Raw genomic sequence first — 24,978 nt, 5'->3', positions numbered from 1 at the left:
TCTGCGAAACCATGTTAAGGTTGTGTTTACCGAGATCATTGCCACGCGAAACTGTTCGCCGGAAGTGATGGTGCATTGTGGGAAAGTGGCTTCTGCCACGTTGATTTGGGTTATACTGTCAATTTTAAGCTTTCCCCCTTAAAAACGTTCCGCTGCACATTAGTATATGGATTAGACGACGTGTCAGCGGAAAGACACTGGCATACAAAGCATACTACACTTTACAACATCATATTCAAGACTATTAATTGCCTCCAGTGATACCGGTAAGAAACAGACATATTTTCCTTGATCTCTACAGAAGCTTCTGCATGTTTGCTGTTGTCAAGCGAAGTAAAAGTTCCACTAGTTTTTCAGTTTTCTTGAGTAATGTTAAAATCAGGTACTTGATAGATGTTTATTAAAATATGCAAATCCTTTGCTTGACATTGTTTTGTTGCGCAATACTTTCGTAATAAAGAACCTTCTTATTTCGACTTTTGGTCCAGCCCACTTTGCAGTTTTACCAGTGTTCAGGGATTTTTCGTGACCAGAAGCATCTATGAGCGACACTGTCACTAAAATGAACTGAAACTTTAACGTTATTTTAAGTAGATTAGTATTGCTAACCTGTTGCGCAGACTGACGTTGTCATTATCAGAATATACTCATCTGTCTTTGTAGTATTCTCGTAATGTTGATTGTAATACTCAGCTGTAATATCTCGGGGTCATTCAGCATACGGAGCATATGATGACAGAAGAGTATAGCTTGTGATTAAGTCAGTTTGGTATTGACAGTTTTAATAAAATATTATTATAACTGTCAGTAACAAAATAATTTTATCATATTAAGATATTTCAATAATTATGGGCTGTCAAAGATTAGTTATATTAATTGCTCTGATGGAAACAATGTCTTGCAGATCTTTAACATTATGTTCAAAGCTAAGTAATTTTTGACTTGTATGCAAGAGATAGGAAACATGGTTGCTTGCTCCTAACATAATTGTATGTCTTTTTAAGAATTACTTTACAACCTTGCTTCTAATTAGCTACATGCCATAATGATTGATGTGCTTTCAAGCAAGTGGCACATGTCACATCCTTATTCAGACAGCAGCATGTGAGCACAAGAAACTTATCTGGACATACATATGCATACATTCTTAGAGTATGTTTAGAGGTGGTGGAATAGAGAAGAAAATGCATGTTGTTCTCAGTTTTTGATGACTTTAAATTTATTTGTTTGTGTAATTTTTAATAAAGTAACTAGTTCATGTGCATTATTTTAATGATTATGTAAAGATTGAAGTGTTTTATCATAAAATGTTTTACAGCAGTTTTGCCTATATAACTGAGTAACTGAATGACATCTTTTACATATTTGTTTAGTGACCATGCGGGTGAAAGAGATCGAGCGAACAGCCAATGTGGGTTGGTCTCCAGCTTCTCAATATCCAATCTACATGGTGGCTGGCACTGCAGCTCAGCAGCTTGATGCAACTTTCAGGTACTAAGGTTTCCTCAATGTGCTTCTTTGAGTTGATCTTAATGTGATGAACATTGCTAAATCACATTACTCAACACAGTGCCATATATGAACCTTTTTTAATATTGCAATTTAGTCTTTGGCTTTCTTAAGACTACCTGAGAGAGAGTGAGAGAGACCTTCCCGAGCTTTCAGTACAGTGAGAAAGCTTCTTTAATGCCATCCATATCTTAAATTATTTGATTTTAAATATTAAAAATTTGTAAGTTTAATCTGGCTGCATTTTGGACAGCCTCTAAAGTTTAAAAAACAAGTAAACAAGAGAATGGGTTATTGCCTTGTGTCAAATATACCAATGATTGAAGAATAAGATCACTCTATAAAACTTAGAAGTGTGGTTAGTGAGGGTGTTGATTAGATGTTTTTGTTTATTTAAGTTTTGCTTTGGAGTGCATTTTTGTTTTGTGTGTGGGTATGTGACTGTTATTAAAACTGATTTACCTGTGCACACTTTTAATGCGAAAAGTTTCTTTCCTTTTCAGCACATCATCATGTCTTGAGATTTACAGTCTTAATCTTGCAGAAGCAACTCTTGAAATGCCACTGGTTGCATCAATACCTTCAGAGTGCAGGTGATTGTTATCCTGGTCTTACAGAATTATTGTGTAAAGTTTTGACTATTTTTTGCTGCCTTCTAAGTACTGAACCACAAATGTCTGTACCAGGCAATTCAATGGAAATCTGTTTGACTTTCATATACTGGCAGCCTGTTGTCTTAGCTCAGAGCATTCTTGAGGTTAGGAGGTGAAAATAGGACTTGTTTTAAAAATATTATGATTTTATTATTTTGGCTTAATATTACATGCATTATGTGCAGATTTCATAAAGTTCTCTGGGGGTCATTTGGGAGTGACATTGAAAGAAGTGGCCTGCAGTCTGGAGTGGTTGTGGCTGGAGCAGATGATGGAACTGTGCTCATGTATGATGCACAGAAGATGATAGCTGAAAACTCAGAGTGCTTGCTTGCACAGCTGAAGAAACATGTAGGGGCTGTTAAAGCGCTGGACTTTAACCCTTTTCAGACCAACCTCTTGGCATCAGGAGGAGCAGAGTCAGAAATCTTTATCTGGGATCTGAACAAGCCAGACAGCCCTATGACACCTGGCCAAAAGTCACAGGTGGGCTTTTGCATAAAACTATTTTTTGAGCAGCTTTGTATAAACACATTTACAAACACACATCCCACAAGAATTATTTTAAGTAAATGTAGTAGCAGCATATGTAAAGAATATGCTTGTACAGATAATGGAAGGATTGTTCCACTGAAAGATGTAATCAAGGGCCTAAATGATCACAATGTTAATGGTAGGCTACCATGTCTGTCTGTCAATTATAAAGCTACCTTTATGAACAAAAATAAACCTTTGAATGTTAAATGTAAATCCATGTTTTTCTTAATATCTTAGTTTCAAATAAAGCAATATTTTTGTGACAGAACCATTAGGTCAGGCTAGCATTGTAAAGATGTGCGATTTTGTGACAGAACCAGTAAGTCAAGGCAGCATTGTAAAGTTGTGTTATTTTTGCAGCCACCTGAGGAGGTTGCCTGCGTGGCTTGGAACAGGCAGGTCCAGCATATCCTGGCCTCCAACTTTACAGGTCGCTGTGTTGTTTGGGATCTTCGTAAAAATGAGCCCATCATCAAAGTCAGCGACAGCATGTCTCGGGTCAGAACTTTTCTGTCAGCGGATTCTCTTAATAGCCTGTTTCTTGTGCTCTCTTGTTGCTGGCGTATTAACTAGTGTAAGGTGATCACATTTTAGAAGGCTATTTGATGTATGCATACAAGATGGAGAAAAATGGAAACTGTTTTGATATGTGACTAAGAAAATTTGAAAATATAGTTTTTTCATGGGGTAGTGACAGATATAGTTTAGGTGCTTCTGTGTGTAAATTTTTTTTTTCTTTAAAAGCTAAAGAATTTCCACAAGAATGAACTTGAGATACTTAAAAAAAGAGAAAAAGTACCTCATGAGAAATGTAATTATTCTGCATTTGATCTTGCTAGATCAAGGCCAAGATGGTTGCCTGGCATCCAGAAGTTGCTACACAGATGTGCTTGTCTTCGGAAGATGACCACACCCCAGTTATTCAGTTGTGGGATCTCCGTTATGCAACATCACCTTTAAAGGTTTTAGAAAATCACAAGAGGTGAGGATTTTTGTACACACCTGGTAGGATTCATGCTTTATTTATATTTATATAAAGGGGCAGGGAAAAAATGCTTTGTGAAGATCATTTTATTAATTAATGTTATTATTGCCCTTGGTCTTACAAAGGAGTTAGGGAATGGTCAATGACTGAAGTGGGAGATAAAGATAGTGAACCAAAGTAAGCATGTCAGCTGTTGATGAAGATTGTTATGTTGTCATTTCATTCTTGATGCATTGATTCTGCCCTACTTAAAAGTGTAATGTCCAATTCCTAAGCACTTGGAATGTGCATATGATTATCAATTACTACCTACTAAGTGCTTTGTCTCTTTTATATTAAAGACAACAAAGCATGTCATTTGTAATAGTGTATCACCATGTCAGCTTCATCCATTACCATATTTAACAGCATTGTAAATATTGTCATCATCTTTCTGCAGAAATAACTGATACACTGAAACAGGGTTTTTTTTTTTTAATTAACAAGGAATAAACTAAAAACTTTAGTTATATGCACTTAGCTTTTTATTTTTGAAATAATTATGTTTATAAAAAGAGGTATTAGGAATGAACTGGAAACAAATATTTTTAACAAATGCGTTTGACAGAGGCATCCTGTCTGTGGCATTGGTGTCAACGAGATCCAGACCTTTTGCTGTCATGTGGCAAAGACAACCGCATCCTATGCTGGAATCCTAATAGTAGTGTGCAGACAGGGGAGGTAAGTGTTTTTTTTTTTTTTTAAATTTGGTGTCTTTTTTTTAAGCTTATTGTCATGCCATTTTAGAACTTTCCCCACAATATATTTGTACTGGGATATTAGCAGTTTTGTGAAAGATAGATGCCAAAGGAAGGGATATCAAAAAGGACCAGCACAGATTGTTCTCAGTACACTTTTGTACTAACAATGCACTTAGGATTATAAATAAAGTGACAATGCAATTTTAATATTAATAATGTGCATTTAGAGAGATGTACTAAATTGTTCCCCACCCCTTTGAATCAGCTCCTGTTTGTATGTTGCTCATTAGCATTTGGCACAGGCAAGAGATCCATTCAGTATTCCATTGGTCTACTTTTTTGTTTTGTTTTGCAATTTGCATTTGTTTAAGTCTGTAGAAGTGAACAAGTTTTTGCATTGGGTATCAACTTCAGGTTGTTTATGAGCTACCAACCAACAACCAGTGGAGTTTTGACGTTCAGTGGTGTCCCAGAAATCCTGGTCTTATTTCAAGCAGCACTTTTGATGGCCATGTCACTATATACTCTCTTATGGGAGGGGGGCATCCTATACAACCCAGCAACAAGGTATGGCATTTTCCTTCTATAATCATTTGTTTTTGTTTGTTTTGGTTTTTATTTCAAATGTGGGTGGCATTGCAATGCACTATTTTAGATTACTAGCTAAAGTGTGAGTTTTAGATTGAGTTTAGAAAAATTTCTCCTGCTGTGCAGGAATGTCTAAAAACATACATATATATGGAGTATTAATTTCTTTAAAGGTATAGCTTCTTTCAACCATAGGAAGAGAATGGTTGTGTGAGGGAAGGTAAGAGTACATGTAGTACTGACAACTAACGGTCAGTCGTCTCCAATTACTACCTCGACAGGTGGGCGGGGTAAACATCATTGTCACTGCCGACTACCCTATCAATCAAACATCTTTCTCACCCAACCAGTCCTTGCTGTAGGGTCTGAGAAAGGTGAGGCAAAACAGCTTCTATCTGAACATACTGTCATAGGACTGAATGTATTCTTAAAAAAAAAATAGAAAAGAATAGCGCAGATGACACTAACATAAAGACAACTGAATTTAAAAATTTTTATTTTTACTGCTTTTTTCATTCTCTTTCTCTGTAGATCTTTATCTTTACTCATAAGCGGGGATATCAATATTCAACATTTTCATTTCATTCTTATGGTGACTATCAGTTGAGAACAAACCCAGATGCAGTACCTTATGTCGGTTACCAGTGGGAATGAACAAATAAACCAAAAAGAAATAAGAGGAATAAAAATAAAGGTTAAAATTCAAGTATTCAATTGCCTTTTTGTTTGTGTAATTTGGGCTGTTCATCCTCGTCACTTTTGTCATTCTTTCATATACTTTTTTTTAACAATAGTGAATACATTAACAAAACCATGGGTGCTAAACTGGTCCTAACCCTTTTTGATGTTACAAGCCTTCTCCCTGCCCAGTTTTGTTCTCAATTGACTCGCAACTTCTTGTCAACACAGGAAGATGCAACTACTAATGATCTCCACCCGGCATAATTGTCTGGTTAGATAAGCAAAAAAGGACAGTTGGGCCGCTTTTGTAGATGGTGAATCGGCACTGTATTGCAGGCTTTAATTGCTGCCCACTTGTAAAAGTACAAACATTGCACCCAAACCTAGATAAGCTTTATGTTAGTCATCATGGGAATGAACTGATTATCCCTTCTTATGAGTAAAGAAAGATATAGAGAAAGATAAAGAAATGAAAGCAATAAAACAAAAATTTTAAAATTAAGTTGTTTTTGTGTTTGTGTCATTTTTGCTGTTCATCCTTCTCACCTTTATTTTTTTTTTTCTCTCTTTATTTATTTTATGGAGAATACATTCAATCGTTAGTCCTAACTCGGACAGTATGTTCAGATGCAAACCGTTTCATTTCAGTTTTCTCAACCCCAATAGAAGTACTGATCAGGGTAGAAAGATTTTGATTGCTAAGGTAGTCTACCCTGCCTATTGTCGGAGTAACAATTAGGGAAGAGTGATCTCGCATAAAAGTCTGCATCACAGGTAGCCTACCTTCCTTTGCCCGGGTGAAATCATTTTAAAAACTGCCCACAAAAGTTCCTCCTTAAAGTAGGAACTGGCACACTCTGCCTGTTACTAGCAAGTATGAGGTATGAGATTACCCAACTATTGCTTATTTTAAATATTTAATAGGCTTCAGGAATTGAAATATCACTTTTTAATCACAATAAAGAACAATTTTTCATCAGTTGTAGAAAAAATGAATTTATTACTTTTTACTGAGGGAATTATATGTATTTCATGAAAATAAATGGTACACAGCATGGAAATTGGCAGCAGTGGGGTGATGATTTTCATTCTGTGGTAATTTGATGGTTGACTGATTATTTGAGCTATCATTCAAAAGCATTCGCATCCTTGTTGATAAAAATACTGTTGGGAGGACTTAACTCTTCCAGGTTTATGATCTAGATTTTTTATTTATTTGTATATTTTATTCTGCAGGTTGCAGAGTCCTTTAATACAGGCGATCCTTATAGCCAGGTACCCGTGCAAGTTCCCCATGTAGAAGAAAAAGTCATGTCATTACAGAAGCCTCCAAAATGGGTCCGAAAACCAGTGGGAGCTTCTTTTGCTGTGAGCTGTTGATGCTTTATTTTTCATAGTAGACATTCTTAAGAGCTTCTTAGTTGCTAATTATATATGGAAGTATTCTTCATTCTTTGACTCTTAACAGTTGTTGGTGCTGCTTTTCATTCGTGTTGACCCTTCTGAGATTGAAATCAAAAAGGATAGGCAGCACACTCAAGCAATGTAGAAAGTAAAGAAAGTAGAGTTAGTTCCTCTATTGTTTACCAAACTGTTCTTATAATATAGTTAAGCTGTTAGTGTTTTTTATTTTTATTCCACCTGGTGTAACAAATGAATAAAGTTTATTTTTGCATCAAGTGAAGTATTTGTCTTTGCCTGGGCTAGTCACTGGTGACTGGAGAAAAGAGACATTTTATTTTGTTATTGTGCTGCTTTTAAGTCCAAAATGCATGTCAGATATTTGTTACAACAGTTTGGGGGCAAACTGGTGACCTTCGAATGTCCAGCTGCCGGCAAACCACTGCAGACATCTCCTCAACGTATTGTACACATTAGCCAGGTGGTGACTGAGACAGAACTGGTGACACGCTCCAACCAGCTCCAGCAGGCTCTATCAGCAGGCCAGTACTTGGAGTTCTGTGCCCTTAAAGCTTCCAACAGTGCCAGTGCTATGGAAGAGAACATCTGGAACTTCCTCAGGGTAAGCACCCCTCAGTGGCCAAGTCCTGTCTGTTTTAGGAATAGACTTAATGACCAGGCCTACCGTAGGAAAGTGGTTTGACCTGGGGAGGGAGGTGTAGGTACTTGTTGGACCCTAGTAGTATCACGAGAGCTAATCCAAACTAAGCCTTATTATCACATCAGATTGTTTACACCAGGAATCCTTACTCTTCCTTTACAGGTATAAAATGTCTATGTGAGGGACAGGATTGATCCCTATCATCAGCTATGATCCTTGAAAGTTTTAAAAATTAGAGCAAGGAAATCTGGAGGTCTTTGGTGTTGAGATAAGTTTACAATGTTGTTCTCATCCCTAATGCAGGTCAATTTTGAGAATGAACCACGAACAAAGTTCTTGCAGTTGCTGGGGTATGACCAGACAGAGTTAGCAAAAAAGGTGAGATGTTAAAGGTAAACATAAAAATATAAATCGCAAACAAAGAAAGTGAATCTTTTTTTCCTCTGATGGTGGGAATAGGGATTATTTGTCTTTGAGTAATTTGTTGCTAGCATTTCTTAACTATCAATAACACATGCAGTAGCACGAACTCTGAAATCAAAGGCACAATCTTCCTCTGCTCATTGGTTCTGAATATCATAAGTTTAAGACATAATTATCATACAATTTCTGGTGCTGTTCAATCAAAATGCTGTTCTGCGTTATAAATTAATGCTGTATAAAAACAATCGATTGTCAGACAAAACCCTTTGTGCATGCAGGTTGCAAACTATACAGGAGCTGATGGCATCCAACCATTGAGTCCAGGTGTTGATGCCAAAGAATTGGCTCAGAAGATGTCACTTCTTGGCACAGGGGTGAGTTATAAAGGAGATTTCAGGTTAACTGACAGTTTTTAGTGGTTCAAGAGTCATTTACAGTAGAACCTGTAGTTTAATAATTAATTGAAGTAGATCATTAGTTAAGTTAATTTTCTTGACCTTTATTAGCTGCTGGGGGAATTTGATGGATGCAGTGACTGACATGGTGAGCTGCATAGTAGGAGGAGGCTTTTTAAAGCAGCTGTTTCTAAACTCCACTAGTTGTCAGAGAATTGGTCATAAGACACATGCAGTGCACTGTAATAGGGCTAAACATTTATTGAGCATTTTAATGGAAATCATTGATTTATGTTTACATTATCACTTTCTGACAGGAAGACATAGTCCTTTCTAGCTGCGTTATTTATAAACAAGAAAACAAAACTCTGCCCATCACTCCCAATGCATTATCACCAAGAATATGTCATCCCTTATCTCTAAAATTTAGAGAGTTGTTCTTTTGCTTGCAGGTGGTCAGTAGGTTTTTGTGACTTAATAGAGGTGTGACCTGGCTTCCTATGAACATTGAATTATTTTGTTTAAAGTTTGAATTGAAGAGTTCATGTGCATTTGGTGGGAATGCTGGAGAGCAAATTTAAAATAAGAAATTGTTGCTCTTAAGGTTTTTAGTTCTTGTGGTTTTATTTTTTTTTTAAATTTCCTTTCTTTATGAGGAACTTTTAGTCACCAAAATTTGGTTTCCTTGGAGAAATGAAGCATTTGTCACTTGTTTTTTTTTTTTGCTACTGCAATTTGGTCAGTTAACTCTTTTATAGGATGCTTCCTGTGCAACTGGCTTGTCTGCAAGTGGCCAAGCTTCTCCAAGTGTGGGATCAAAGGTAAGAGTTCTTTTTTAGCCTTTTAAATAATTATTGGTTTTTAGGTTTGTAGCAGGTGAGTATTCTACCAAAGATGGTGTCAAAGCATCTAAATGCTTGATTTATGCAAGCAAAAACAAAATAATAATAAATGCAAAATTTATGAAGCGCATACTAAGGAGCATGCTCTTAGCGTTTAAAAACAAGATCGAGACATGGGGAACATACAAGTGACAGAAGAACAAGCAAGCAACATATGAACAATGGATGATTACTGATGATGAATAAAAGATAAATATAAAAAAATAGTAAAAAAGGATCCAAGTAAAAAAGACTGAGAGTATCATGATTTTGCTAAAGGAAGACAAGTATGGAAGTAGCAATAAGCATAAAAGTTGGGGAGGGTGTGAAAAAGGACTAGCGTTGGGTAGACTGTTAGGAGAAATGCTTAAGGAGGAGGTGGGTTTTCAGTTACAACAAACTAAGGTCTAACTATAAATAAAACATTGATGACAAGCTCTTAAAACTGGTAGTATTAGGTAGAGCAAGAAAACAAAATAGCATTTAATAATGAGCAGTATAGATAAATATTGTATTCAAAATTGAATAGAATACATATAAAAGATTATAGTGAAATAGTGCAACATAAGGGATCTGGCAACTAGTCCTATACACCACCTTTGCAGACTTGGCATTCCTCCTGGCCCCTAAGAGCTAGGAGCAACAATTAGAAGGGATCCCTATCATCAATAACCAATAACTGTGGAATCATAGAGCAGTGATCCTCCTCCACACCTACTCTAATCCCCTTCCTTTCATTTCCCATTTCACAAGTGCGAAATCACCTTTAGTTGGAAACACTTTTCCCTGCCAGATGCAATGACAGCACTAGATTCAAAGTTGTGTACTTTTCCCAATGGAACAAGCTACATTAAATGCTTTGGTTTCAGACGCCAAACAGTCGAGATGAGTTGTCTGAGGGTTCAGCAGCATTTGACGAGATTGCCAGTAGCCATGGGAGAGAATCTGGTCTGGAAACACCGCTGGTTATCCCCACAGAAAATGGTAAGGAAGTTTTTTTTTTTAAAAAACTTCAAAATAGACTTGTACCTCTCACACCTGTAAATGCACCCCTTTACAGATCTTTGTAACCTAGTAGGCTGCATATCCAGAAAATCTCATTACATTTGCATGTTGTTGACAGATTTAGTGAATGTTGCAATTGGATTTATTTTAATGTTTATCATCTATAACTTTGTATTTTGTATGAAACTGGTAAGGTTTCACAATAGCCGCCTTCCTTGCTTGTCCTTAAATAAATGCAAGTTTATATGAGGTCTAGAAGTTAATCCACAACCATCTAATACACATGTTTGAAGTACAAGTTTCCATACCTTCAAGTGACATTAATTAAAGTAAAGCCTGAAAAGTATGAGATTTATATTTCCATGAGAAACATTATCCAAAAATAGCTTGAAGTTGTTATGAGTGATATCTTATCTTTGCTGTAGCTGGAGAAGCTAGCAGCCTCATGGTGCAAGCCCTGCTGATGGGAAACTTTGAGGCAGCTGTTGAGATGTGTCTCACAGGAAAACAAGATGGCCGAGGCTATCCTTCTTGCCATAGCTGGCGGGCCTGAGCTGCTACTGCGGACTCAGAAAAAATATTTTAAACGAAACAAGAGCAATCTTGGCAGGGTAGGTTTTCTTTTAAGTGTGTGTTCTTGCTGTAAATGCCTCCATATGTTTTATTGCATATTTGGATAGTTAAACAGTTGCTTTACAGCAGTTTTAATAGTGATTCTCCCTTGGTCCTTGAACCTTAAATGGTATTATGTTAGTGTCACCAAAACTTTTCTTCACAATGATGCAGTAAACAGTTGCATTTCTTATTCTTAATAGAGTTCTATCATATATTTTGAGATTGTATATTGTAGTCTATTCAATATGATTCCCTATGGAAAAAATTAAATATGCTTGCTTGTTATTTGTCATCAGCTGATTTCATCAATTGTCACACATGACTGGAGTCATATTGTAAACACATGTGATCTTGACAACTGGAAGGAAGCCCTTGCCCTCATCCTGACCTACGCTTTGCCAGAAGAATTTCCACAACTTTGTGGTTAGTTTCTGATTTAGTATGCTTATATTAACAGTCCAAATGTGCTGCCTTCAGTGAATCAAAGCATTGTTATTGTACTCATACATATGTGTTTGGGTCATGCTTTTATAGCCACAAGAAAAAATTTTAAGGGGAGTGGGGAAGAAGCAGATTTTCTGGAATTTTAATGGAAAATATAGCAGCTGAGTGCCTTGTTGGAGTAAGCTCATCAGTTTTATAATTTTATATGGGGGTGGGTGGGAAAGTACAAAATGATGCCATTTAAAGACCAACTTAAATGGTTTGCATTTTTTTTCAGATATTAGTAGATATAGGCAATATAAAACTAACCTGTAAATTTCAGCCTCCAAAAGCCATCCATTAATTATCCGCTAGCAAATGTACGCAATTTGTACCTGAGATCAACAAGCGCCGCTAACAGTATACTGCGTCATGCTAGTGCACCATTCACAAGGTTACCAGCAGTCAATACCAAACACAGAGCAATGAGTGACATTTCTGATTATTCAGACGCTGAAAGTCTGCATTTATCGAGCTAAAGCAGAACCAGAGAAAACTGCACAAATAAAACTGTACATGTTTGAGCCCAAGGGTTCTCCATTCTCAAATACATCAGAGGCACATGGTGATAACAGTGGCGATTGATTTACTTCTTTTTTTGAATGAGAGAGGTTTTGGATCATGTGCAGTGAAAACAGACTCAAGTATTGGAAATATTAAAATATTCAAATGAAGTTGTTTATGGTCGCCATCAACATCGCCATGTGCTTCCAGTGTGTTTGGGACTCTTATCATCCGAATAATCAGATATGTTGCTCATTCTCTCTCTTGTATTTGGTGTTGACTGCTGGCTTTGTTGACTTTGTTACCAGATAATTAATTAACAGATGAGTTTTGGAGGCTTAAATTTACAAGCTAGTTTTATATCGCCTATATCTACCGATTTCTGAGAAAAAATGCAAACCATTCGGTTTGGTCTTTAACAGCAAAAATGGATGAGATTAATATTATTCCTCATAAAATCAAAAAATTAAAGCATAATAAAAATAATGATTTATATAGCGCTTTTCCGAAGATTTGCTCATAGCACTTTACATAAATCATACATAGACTAAAACATCAACAATCCAGGCACCCATATTCACATATAACACATGCTCACTTCTACAAGATCTCTCATACACATATTAAATTACAGACACATTATGCATGCTTATGGTCAGGTATTTCATATGTGAGGATAGTTTTTCATGAAATTCATTTGTCAAAATCTATTTTCACAAGTTTGTGTTCCTTTTGTAGTACACACACTAATACGTTGTTTAACCGTAATGGAAGTTGGTTTTATTGTTAAAGGACATTAGATTTTTAAAAAAACATACGTATCATTTGCTGTCATGATAAAGTAAAAACATTCCACAGCAGTGTTTTTACTAATGAATAGGAGTTCACTGGAGTCCGCAATGAAAATAAAGTGTTGGTGTGTTTTTTTTAATAGATGGTCTAGCTGCACGGCTAGAGACAGAGAGAAATGGAGATCTTGCTTTATATGCCAGTCTCTGCTATATTTGCTCTGGAAACCTGGAAAAACTGGTGGAAAACTGGGTGCAAAACACAGAAAACAGTAATTCGCCTCTTGCCTTGCAGGTTGGTGTTGCATGCAGCTGTATTCTCTCTGTCCTAGTTTCTCTTGCTTTTGTTTTTTTTTTTTTTTCTTACTCAGATCCCTAGAGGACTCTGGTTGTTTGTTCTATACCCTCTTGCTGTTGTTGAAATGATGTACTGAGACCTTATGTTGGTGGTTATCATTTCCTTAATGCATACAGAGCTGGAAATTTAGAAAGAATCATACTGATTAACAGGATTATAAAAATTTGTTGGTATTGCTATGTTTTTACTGTTGCAGCTGATTATTTTTAATGATTTTCCACTTGCTGGTTATTTGTAGCTTGTATTAGCTGGTTGAGGTTATACTATAAACTGACACTGCTGATGCTGAAAGTGTTTTTAAATCACATAGGGAAAAAGTAATGTAAAAAAATCATCTAATTCATCCTTTGCCAGCATTGATTTTCTACTGTTAGAAGTTGCACTATAATGTTTACTGTACACACTGTAATGTTTACAGAAATCAAAATCAGACTCGAGTAGAATGCAGATGCCAGCATAGTGGAGAGGGCTGCTACAGTTTTTGTACTGTTGATAGGAGTTGGTCAAGCAAGTCTGTTGTTCTGCTTACAGGACTTGGTTGAGAAAGTAATGATTTTGAAGAAAGCAGTGGAGGCTTCACGAGGCCAGACAGCAGAGTGTGGAGATGCATTATCAGAACGTCTCAGCATGTATGCTGGAATGCTAGCCTCTCAAGGCAACCTGGCAACTGCTGCTGTGTACCTGGGGAACAGTTCTAATGATGTAAGTTCCAGGAGCTTTGTGCATTTTAATAAAATTGTGTATACATATATTCTGAATATATTGTGTTTTCAAGTATGCTATATAATATTGTATTTACATATATGTTCTGTATGTATTATTGTGTATGCATATATGTGCAGAGTGAGTCTTAACTGTTTTGTCAATTCACACAGCACTGAATAAACACCTTCCCCTTCATTCAATAAAAAGCACAAAACGTTCCAATGGCTTCGTGGATTAAAAGCTAATAACGCTTTTCACTCAAATATGTTTTTGCCATGTTTTTGCTTTACACAGCACATGAACAAAACCTGGTGGAAGGAATGAGTTTTGTCACCTTCAACCAATCAGTGCCTTTCCTGTTGTTATAAAGGACAGTTCAGTATCAGATTTTCCCATTGGATAAGTTGTGCTCAGTGACCAAATTTGTTTACCCCTAAACATTTGCAGACAAATCTTGTGATTAATTAATATTGGAATCAGTCATTAAAATCATTAAAAATATAGATTCTGGGCTTTATGGCAAAGTATGATACGATGGGGTTCTGACAGGGAAGTAGTACCGAAACAGCATTTGAATTTCGTCATTTTCCTGTGGAAATCAGGACAGATCGTTGTGGAGTACTGTGATTAAAATGTATTTTAATACAATTTATAGCATTTATTTTAACATAGCAGTGTATTTTCCCATTAGTTTAATAACAATAGAATCCATTTTTTAAGAAAAGTCAAACTGCAAAATAATTGACCATTATCATCTTTCAGGACCTCGAATGTGAAACTGCTCGTTGCGAGTTAAGACTCATTTTGTTGTTGTGGATCACACATATATATATTATAAAATGTGTGCATGAGCTGTATATCTATTCTTGGAACTTTGGCTTAGTTTAGTCCTTGTTAACATAGAGTTGCTAGAACTTTGGCTTAGTAAATGCTATAAAAATAGCCAATAAAATATGTTTATATTGTACCAGATGCGGCTGGCAGCATTACAAGATCGTTTATTCCGTGCTCTTGGACCTGCAGCATCAGTGGGTGTGACTGCACCACGGTTTCCATTCCAGCTTGTTAACATCCTTCCTCAGGGCACACGAGCTCAACCACAAACACAGCAACAGGTAATTGTTGTGTTAGAGGATGATACACGCCTAACAGGTGTTGCATCCTTCCTCAGGGCATACTGCAACATGCTGTGTTGTTGTGTCAGCTTAGAGGATGGTAAACACTTTTTTGCCCCAATGGATGTTTGACATTGCTCAGCTGACAATGTATTCAGAATACATTCAGAATGCTGTGGATGCCTGCGTAAATGACACAAGGATCTTGTCATTCTCTGTTTGTGATGTGGTTGTTGAAAAGTACATACAGAAGTGCTGCCCCAATTTCCTGCTAAAATATATTAAGGGTGTCAGGAAGATTAATGGGAAACAATTCAGCTTTTTTTTTTTTAATTATATGGGATGGTGCTATATGAAACATAATTTTTTAATTCTTCTGTTTCAGCAGGTGTCTCGTGCTGGGTTCCAGCGAAGTGGTTCATCATCTGGAGCATCTCAACAAGTGCAGTCTGGCAGTTTCCAGACCACCACCACCACTTCCTCATCATACTATGACCAGCAGCAGCAGCAGCAGCAACATCAGTATTCAGTGTTAAATGGCCCGACAGCCACACACACGACATTCTCTCAACAACCAGCTGTCAGCACAGGTTCTGTGTCTAGCAAAGGTTAGGAAAGAAATTGCTGTAAGAGAAGTGCGTGGTTGGTAGCTATGTTGTTAAAACAAAACAGCATAAGACCTGATTTTCTATCGATGAGGGAGAGAAATTTTGGTAGTATGGGTATGTGTGTGTAGGAAGACAATGGTGGAGGGTTACTTGACTTGCTCATTTGTTGATTGATATTGATATCCACATGAAACATCCGCACTTGCATCTTAATTTGTGACCATATAACAAAATCAATATTTCAGTTTGTGCTCTTGTGGTAACAGGTCCTTTGGCTCATAAATACCCATCTGCCAGCTACCAGCGTCAAGCTGCAGCCTATGGAATGGACTCTTTCCCTCAAGCTGGCCTCGTTCAGCCAGACTATTCGCAGACTCAGGGCTACTCACAACAGAACTTTTACAGGTGCTTTGGATTTCCTACATTGACATTAGTAATGTTTTATATTCTGTGTTTCTGAATTACAATGGAAGTCAACATTTGTTGAAAATCAGACAAATATTTTCAGACATGGAGTAGGGGTGGGGAGAGGAGATGTTACAGTCTTCAGATTCTAAAATTAGACTGACCAATTTTTATTCATCATATGACAACATGGCAGCTTGAACTCTGCATGTTGTGCCATTTTTTCACTATTTCTCTGAAGTTTGTTCAAAAGGAACTGACATGATTCATAAGATTTAATCTGGTCTGCACGGGAGCTGCAGGTCTTTGTCTAATGAAAATATTATCTCTGTCCACTGAACTAGTGCAAATTACTCCGTCTCACCAGCACAGACGTCGGGAATTTACAACCCAGCAGCATCAGAGCAGATGTACAACCCTGCATCCACACCAGGTGGACCATATGCTGGACCATCTCTTCCTTCCCAAGCTCAGTTTGGATCATCATCATCATCGTACCAAGACAAGAGGCCAGAAAGTGCATGGAACGACCCTCCTGTTGTTGGGGAATCCAAAAAATCAAAACCTTTAAGTGTAAGTTCATTCATTTATCTGATAAAAAGCAACAAAAATAACACACTTTTAGTAATACTAATTTCTGTATTTATAAAGCTCCCATTCTTGCAATAGCAATTTAAGGTATCTGCATATATGAAAATACATACATGCTTGCATCTACATAAATACACATACACAAAAAGAAAATATATACATCAAAACTAAGTTAAGACTCATGGTGATTGCTTTTTTTCAAATTATAAAATTTCCAGTAGTGTTAATTTTCTTTGTTGATGCATTACTTACCTTTATTTAAAATTTTCTAATTGTGTTTGAAACTGACACATGTATATTATGTGTGCATGCATGTGTTTGTGTGGGCCTGTGCACATATTTCTGCTTATTTCTGAGAGAAGGTAGGTTTTTAAATATAACTCTTTTTCTTGTTTTAATACCAGTATAGTAGTGGAATAAAGTCATAGGAGCTGAGGAGAGCATGTTTACTGTTTCAGTATGAACAACCAGCCCCAATCACTTCTCCACTTTTCGGGGCGTCACAGCCAGTTGCCAGTGAACAGCCACCCCCAGGTGCACCCATCAATTACCCTAATTATGGCAATCTTTACAACCCTCAAGAGCACCAGCCATTGCCTCAGGTAATTTTCTTCTTCTGTATTATTTTTTTAGTCATGCCATCTGGACCATGGTCCATGAAATGCAAGTTTCATTGATGATTGCATGAACTTTAGCAAAAAGAAAGGCTTAATGTTTGAACTATAGCTGTTTTTAAGTTTTTGTTTTTGCATTTGAATTTTCGACACCTGCATGAGAGTACTAAAAGTAAACTAACTGCATGGCCTGCAACAAAGCTTTGTGTTTAATGAGGCAGTGGTTTTATGGATAGAAATAGAAATGTTTTTTGCAATAAAATGCCAGTTTTAAAACTTGGTTAAAAAGTTGGTATTCAAAAACAAAAAGACATTTCCAATCAGATCCTATCCATGTTGATTATATATATCCTTTTGAACTTTGCTAGAAAGCAGTCTTACTTGTTGTCATGCTGCATTTTAGGATGTTGAAGATAAAACCCACAATTTTCTGCTTTTGAAATGAAAGCAGCAAAGATACTTATAAAATGAGACATACAAGTTCATAAGCAATTTTTGTAGCAGTGTGCTTGATTATAGCCGTAACACATGATAGCATCATTTTTGAGTAAAATGTTTATGAAAATAAATCTTGTCCAATGTCCATTACACTTCTTAATTACATGTGAGCAAAATTTTGGTGATGAAAATGAATCTTATAGGCACTTTTGACTTGTTAGGTACATTTGAGTAAAAGCTTTGTTCTTTAAAATTAATCTCCGTTGCATCCTTAAGACTTCAGTTATTTTTTTTAAATATTCGACTAAAAAAATTGAATTTTATTGCCAAGCCTTGGCTTGTTAGTTTGCATTTGCTGCTTGCCTAACCTTACCTGCTGTCCTTTCTCCAGCAAATTTCTGCCCCTTTCAACCCCCTTCCAGCCAACACCTACATGCCACCACCTGTCCAGATACAGCCACCCAAGGTGAGCTGCAGGAAGTTAGGAATTTATATCAACAAAGTTACTATGTTGCCAAAAAGAAAAAAAAAAAAAAAAAAAGCTTCATAATTATGTGTCCACAGGTTCACTCTAGTTTAAATGCATCTTGTTCTGTAACAGTTTCATTCAGTCTAGGGTAAAATATTAACAAAATAATGTTATCCTTTATATGGCATGGTATTGTATAATAATTAATAGCATAGATATTAATTTTAAAGAAAAGGTTGTTTACATGCATCATAGAACAAACAGTTGTATGCTGTCAATGTGGGGAGATGCTATGGAAGAGAAGGCTGTTTATTGACTTAACCTGGAAAGCATGACACCACAAATGAGAGATTATTTTGTTGTTGTTGTTGTTTTTAAATAGAGAGTGTTTTAGAAAAACTATGTGTTCAAGTCAGGGGGAAAATAAGCAAGTAAAATGAAACTTTCATGAGAGAATGTGCATGTATTTGTGTGTGTTTGAGAGAGAATTCATGCTTGTGAACAACAGGGTTGATGTATCTGATGAAAGCAACAAGAGTAACACAATGCCTGTGTCTCATTTATGCATATGGGAAGAACAGTGTTTCCCTCACATTAAAGGCCAAAGGTTTTCAGACTCTTAGTTTAAAATTGGTGGGAAGATTTAGAGTTTTCACAGAAAGTACTATTGCAATCTTGAAACTGCTTTAACTACTAGTATTCTGATTTTATGCATGTAAAATAGCATCACGATAATACTGATAACTTTCAATTATTTCAGTAATTAGAAATTATAAGCTCTTATATATATATATCTCTGATTTATGACAATGTCTCAAATGATGAGATCACCAATCAGTCTCATACCTCTAGTGCAGTGGTTCTTAAACGGGGTTCGGTCGAACCCTAGGGGTTCGGTGAGTCGGTCTCAGGGGTTCGGCGGAGCCCCTGCCACGGAAGTCAAGACACACCCGCAATTCGTGATGACACTTAAGAAGGGTTTGGTCAATTTGTGATGACACTGAAGAAGGATTCGGTGAATGTGCATATGAAACTTGTGGGTTCGGTACCTCAAAAAAGGTTAAGAACCACTGCTCTAGTGGCAAGTACATTCAGACCCTTGTAGTATTTCTTTCTTTTAATGATTTGGAGCTTGTATGTGATTGACATGCATTTGTATGTGATGGTAAGCACCAGAGAGAAAAAAAACTATATTGTTTGATGATGATGATGATGATGATGATTGTTTATATTGCTGCAAACATGCTCACACAGTAATGCATTCTTCTTGTTTTTCTTATTCTGTAACATATATGAATGCATGCAGACACTTAAATGCTTTCATTGTAGAGATATATTTTAGTCATTCTGCTGAAAGTGTGCTGTGCATTTTTGTTCAGCCGGCACCAGAGCCTCCAGCACCAGTGGAGAAGGGGCCAGTGCCTGCAGAACACAAAGTTTTGCAAGAGGTTTTGGATAGCCTCTTGTCTTCTTGCAGTCAGAGGGCCACTAATGCTGTGAGTTTGCTGCAGCTATTTGCCATCTTAAACTCTACATGGCATTGTCTGTGACATGTCAACATATTGACCATTTGCTTGGTTACACGCACGTCTCTTTAAAACATTTTTTTTCTGATTTGCTGAGTTTACAGTTTCTCAGTTACTATAATCATCTATTCACCATATGCTTCTTCACAGAGCCTATAGTTAGACTTGAGGAATATTTTCTGTTTACTGAAGTTAAATACATGACAAGATACCTTGATGTTTTGTCGTCATTCTTTTTCATACATTTCAAATAGTTAATGGTAACTTTGTAAGTGCATTATGGCTAGGTTTGCTGGTACAAGACAACAGTAATAGCATGTACACATTATATATCATACAACATTAGTGATAGTATACCTGCACTATTATCCAAAATCATTAGTGGTTGTAGACTATTGCAAATTAAAGTGTAATTTGATATTTGCTGTTGCAGCAAATGAAGAGGAAACTTGAGGACGTTGCTCGTAAGCTGGAGATTCTGTATGACAAGCTGCGAGAGGGAGCTGTAAGTCGTAGTTTTTTTTTCTTTCTTCATACTCATCATGAACTTCCCTGTCGTAAGGAGGGAAGCACCAATAAAAACATTACCAGCAGACATGCATGTTGTATCTGCTTAAGTTTATATAGTTGGAGCATGAGGGTTGGCAGCAGAGGTAAAATCTGTTGTGCTGATGGATGTGCTATGCTTTAAATCTCTCATAATAATGATCCCTTGAAATATTGAACTGTAGTATAATGTAGCATTACTTGTATCTTGCTTTTGTGCAGCTGTCCCAGTCTGTGCTACTTGGCTTACACCAGCTGGTCCAGTCTGTACAAGGGTGTGACTATGGTAGCAGTCTGGGTGTACACACAAGTCTTGTCTCCCATGGCAACTTCTCCGAGATCAGCACCTTCATGCCTGCACTGAAAGTTTTGTTACAGACTGCCAGCCAGCTGAATGTATATGTACAGTAATATGCCTTCTTGTACCTGATATGTACATAGGCCATGCTAGTGTGTAGCAGTGTAACTCCAACACTGCTGTGTGCTCATCTTAATGATGACTGCACTTACTGAAGAGCTGAATAGATACACTTCAGGAGACTTTTAAGGAAAATATGTAATTTTGCAATAGACATAACCATGAACAGAGATTTTGCAATGTGCATGAATATAGACATATACATGAAGTCATACATACAGATATGTACATGCAAAATTACCATTTTGGACAAAGTTGTATTGAGATCATGACCTAATGTGATTCTCTGCTGGTTTTTTTTTTTTTTTTTTTTTTGTTAGCAATTTTATAGAATCTGACTATTTAAAGGTATGGGAATTAAAATAAGTTATTTTGACAGGAACAGCGAATGAGAAGCAACTAAGGCCAAGTGAATTTGTGTGACAATGATTTTTATGTTTTGAGTCAACCACAGATAATGATTAGAATTGTTGCTGTAATCATGTTCTTTTTGGCCACACACACACACACACGAGCACATTGCATTTGTGATGCAATATTTCTGGCAACTTAACATCTATTAAATTTTGTAAAGTAGCAGGAAGTGTGAGCTAGAGAAGTTGTAGGTTGGAAGTGGGGGAGTATTTGTGTAACACAGGGGTTAATGAGTTGCAGCAGACTGGATGGCTGTGGTTTCTTATGTGTTGAGCACCTGGTGTGGATGGTGTGAAGAACAGAATCAATTAAACAGCTAAAGGTACATGTAGAGACTAGTCCTCTTTTAATGTTTTTGATAGTTTGTTGGTTTTCTTGCTATCTTTCTGTTTTGTAATTTAAATTAATCTTGTTTGGGGTCTTTAGTGTGTATTTTTGTATTTTCCTGTAATATTATTCTGTTTTTTTTCCACTGAAAAAAAGTGACTCTAAAAAGAAAGTTTCTGCTTGTTAAGCTCCAAAGGAAAGAATCAGAATAAAACAGAGTAGATGGAAGGCAGGTGAAGGAATGAGTGTTGACATAAAGTATAGAAAAATGGTCAACGAAAATGTTCTGCGGTGCATTTTTAGGTAGTCTCGTATCTTGAAAATATGCTTGACTAAATAGCTGCATGGTATTGTAGCATGCCTCACTGATCTCACGCAAAAAGTTATAGTATTTAGTGCATATTTTGTTTTTGAAACATTCATCTAAGAAGAGCTATTTTCTCGTGAAATCATGGAGCAGAAAGTATGATCTATGACCTTTGATTGGTAAATGATTATTATACCAAAACTGCTTTACTGCTTTACTGTTTTCAGTAGGTTTGTTAGCTGCAATGTCATGTGTCTATTTTATCCTATTCTTTTTTACTCATCTTGAGTTGTCTGTTCTTGTAAGTTAGAAGTCCAAGTTTTGGTAGCAGCAACATTCTCAATGAAGTGAAAATATTTGTGCCAACAAGAGCTGGCAGCATTCTCTAAGGTTTAAAATTGATTCTACAAATAAATTTTATACTGTCATTAACTTATTGTACTATGATGCTCATTCATAAACGGTTTGATCGTTGCAATGTAGCCTAAATTGTAACAGCACCCAGATTTTCTGGTGTAGGCATTCTCACTGCACAGATACAAAGGACTAGCTGAACATTTGGAGAGAAAGAATATTCTGTTCCCATATTCTTATTCTGCCATTTTCAGTTGGTAGTGCAGTCTCCTCATTGTCAACATATTACCTAATTAGTCTTTATTGCCAGTCATGCATATAATTTATTTTATCTGTTTAATTTGGATATAGCTCACTCATATCCTAGCTAACCTGAAGCTTACCATTTCGGCTGTTTCAGTTTGATATATGCTGGAAATTTCACGAAAAATCTTGTTGAGAAAAGAGCTAGTGATAGTGGGGATTTTTTCCCCACATGTTTTCCATCATGGTATTTACATTTATAGCCTGGATAATCATCTGCTGAATGTTCTTATCATGAACCATTGTGTAGAAATGAATGTTCCTATTACTGTTGGTTGATTGAACACAGGGTGCTAGATTGTTATATACTTGGTTATTTTTCATTTTGTACATGCAGTACAGTTTATTTTAGGTAAGCAACTATATAAATACTGTCAAATGTCTTACGATATTATGCTTCTGAAAATATTGTTGTCTGAGAGGTAACACTCAGTGTCTATTGGAAATTATTCCAGCAACACAAAGACTGGAAACTTGCTACTTGCTGATTACATTTTTTCTAGGGTGCGGGGGAAGTTAATACCTAGTTATGTATGTATATATAGGGCAAACAGAGACACAAACATTTTGCTGACACTGATAGTTTTAGAATATGCCTTACCTTCCAGTAAATACAGTTTTAAGACTGGTTATGTAGCCTTCCCTTTGTTTTCAAATTTGGTTTTAGAAAAGAAAGTAAAAGTAGAACTTATTATATGAACTCAAATGTGTTTCAGTTGATGGTGCTAGTATTCAGTGGTATTGTCAAATAATTAAACACTGTTGGTGTCATTGCCTGGCACACATTCAAGTTCTTACTCACTTTCGACATTTACGAAGACTCCTGAACAGATGTGTATAGGTGGATTGCTGTCTGCCAAAACCAACGCTTAGCCTCTTGTGAAGTTCTCCGCTGTTAGTCTCGGCAAGCCTAAACAATGAATGTAACTAAACCGGAAGCTTTGTACACACCTGCCTCGCTTTAGTAATTAATAACTGGAAAAAATCATTTGCCAGCAGTCCACTAATACAAGTTCGTGGTTTCTGCATGCTTGCCTGTAGAGGTCACTAGTAGCAGTACACTGGCTGTGGCTTCAAGGTCCTCAGCACTGACAGGTGTGTGACGTTGGTCAATTCATTACACAACGCCATGGCAACATTTGAAGACCATCTGAGCAAGCTTATAATGATATTGATTAGGATGTGGCAATGTTAGCCATTAAAATGGCATTTTTAAACGTTGATAACTTTTTAAAGTGGCAGTTGTAAGTAATTATAGGTCTGACAAAGCTAAAATACTCTTTGAGTATTTTTTAACTTCTTCAGTTTCAGCATGAATGTAAGTACTGTTGTCTGTGATTAGCCAACATTTCACTGTAGATCACGTGGGGACTGCATTGCATCATGCTCTGTTATTTGTTATTTGTGTCCTGTTGTTTTGCATGAATAAACTGAACTGTATGAAAAGAGTTTCTGTTTATGTCTAATCATGGGCAAATTGTGTTCAAAAGTCATCGACATTAAAAGACAGTCCAAGCTGGCTGATGAGTATCCACACAGCCTTGGGTCTGACGAGGCAGGAAGGGTAGGGAAAGGCAGAGGGGATAGGAGGGGGAACTACAGTGGCAGAGGTCAAGGACTCCATGGCGGGATGTTGATCGAGTTGCCGTTTAGTCAAAATGTTGACCTTTCACACTGTCTGCAGGATGAGGGGAGGGAAAGCTATCTGAACATGTTCCATCAGTCTTTTGTGGCTGGCAGACTGGTCAGTGGAGTGGGCCGGGTGGGACATCAGTTTTCTGTCTGTACCACGGCGCGTCACCAGTGAAGCATGTCACTGAGGACGGTTCTGCTTGTAAACAGAGAAACTTGGGATCTTTCATTGAATTTAACGAAGATGATTTTAACAATCGTCTTAATGGCAAAAGAAATCTTGCAAGGGAGGTCAGGTAAAATCATCCCAAACCTTTTCAGGTTGTTGTGGGGTGAGGTGTTAAAGAGTAACTTTTCTCCTGGGCCAGCTTTACATGAGGGCGGTGCCCATTTCACCCTCGTTGCTTTACCTTCCCCCAACTCTCTATGAAGTCAGGTAACCATTCCCGCCAGCTGGGTCGACCGGGGAAGCTTACTGCACTAATCGGGAATCGAACCAACGCGCTCCCAGTTCGGACGTCAGCGCTCTAACCACTGGACCATCCGCTTAGCAGGGAGGTAGAAAAAGAAGAGATACGGAAAGTAGAGGCACCCAAGAGTACACTGCTTGTCATGAGATCCCAAAGAAAGAGGGATTCCCACCTTGTCTCCATGGACAGGTGAGGGACATGATGATGATGAGCAGTGTCGAGAACGTCCTGCAGTCAACAGTTTGTCCAATGTGCTATGAAACATGTGCGTTTGATGATGTGACGATAAACCGTCATTCATCGTCCACAGAACCTTAGCATGTCTGTACGATGCCTCAAGTCCACAGCACGAGTCGATGGCCACCACAGCATGTCAGTCCACGGGCTACACCAGCATCCTGCCCCACAGACAGATGGCGCCACTGCATACGTGACTAGAGCAGCACAATGCCTACGTCAACGGACAAACGAATGATAAAGTATAGAAGTGTCTGACCTTTTGTAGGCTCTTATCTATCTCACCTTTCAC

General features: G+C 37.2%; 1 protein-coding gene across 1 annotated transcript; it reads left to right on the top strand.

The window, feature by feature from the left end:
• The first annotated feature begins 84 nt into the window (after positions 1-84).
• On the top strand, positions 85-23,796 carry LOC112574038 (protein transport protein Sec31A-like). The gene is given in 29 exon segments (XM_025254840.1): positions 85-266; positions 1,374-1,491; positions 2,013-2,102; positions 2,348-2,648; positions 3,060-3,197; positions 3,539-3,681; positions 4,292-4,310; positions 4,312-4,404; positions 4,839-4,991; positions 6,930-7,061; positions 7,489-7,716; positions 8,059-8,133; positions 8,457-8,552; positions 9,332-9,394; positions 10,324-10,438; positions 10,885-10,958; positions 10,960-11,070; positions 11,371-11,497; positions 12,996-13,144; positions 13,739-13,909; positions 14,884-15,027; positions 15,413-15,635; positions 15,902-16,040; positions 16,385-16,613; positions 17,090-17,233; positions 18,075-18,149; positions 19,532-19,648; positions 20,112-20,183; positions 20,447-23,796. Coding segments are annotated over 28 exon segments (3,723 nt in total). The 5' UTR covers positions 85-266; positions 1,374-1,378; the 3' UTR covers positions 20,636-23,796.
• Positions 23,797-24,978: the final 1,182 nt, after the last annotated feature.

The sequence above is a fragment of the Pomacea canaliculata genome, linkage group LG1 (assembly GCF_003073045.1).
Source record: "Pomacea canaliculata isolate SZHN2017 linkage group LG1, ASM307304v1, whole genome shotgun sequence".
Lineage (NCBI taxonomy): Eukaryota > Metazoa > Mollusca > Gastropoda > Architaenioglossa > Ampullariidae > Pomacea > Pomacea canaliculata.
Note: the sequence above shows the minus strand (reverse complement) of the source record. Positions and strands in the feature narration are given on the sequence as shown.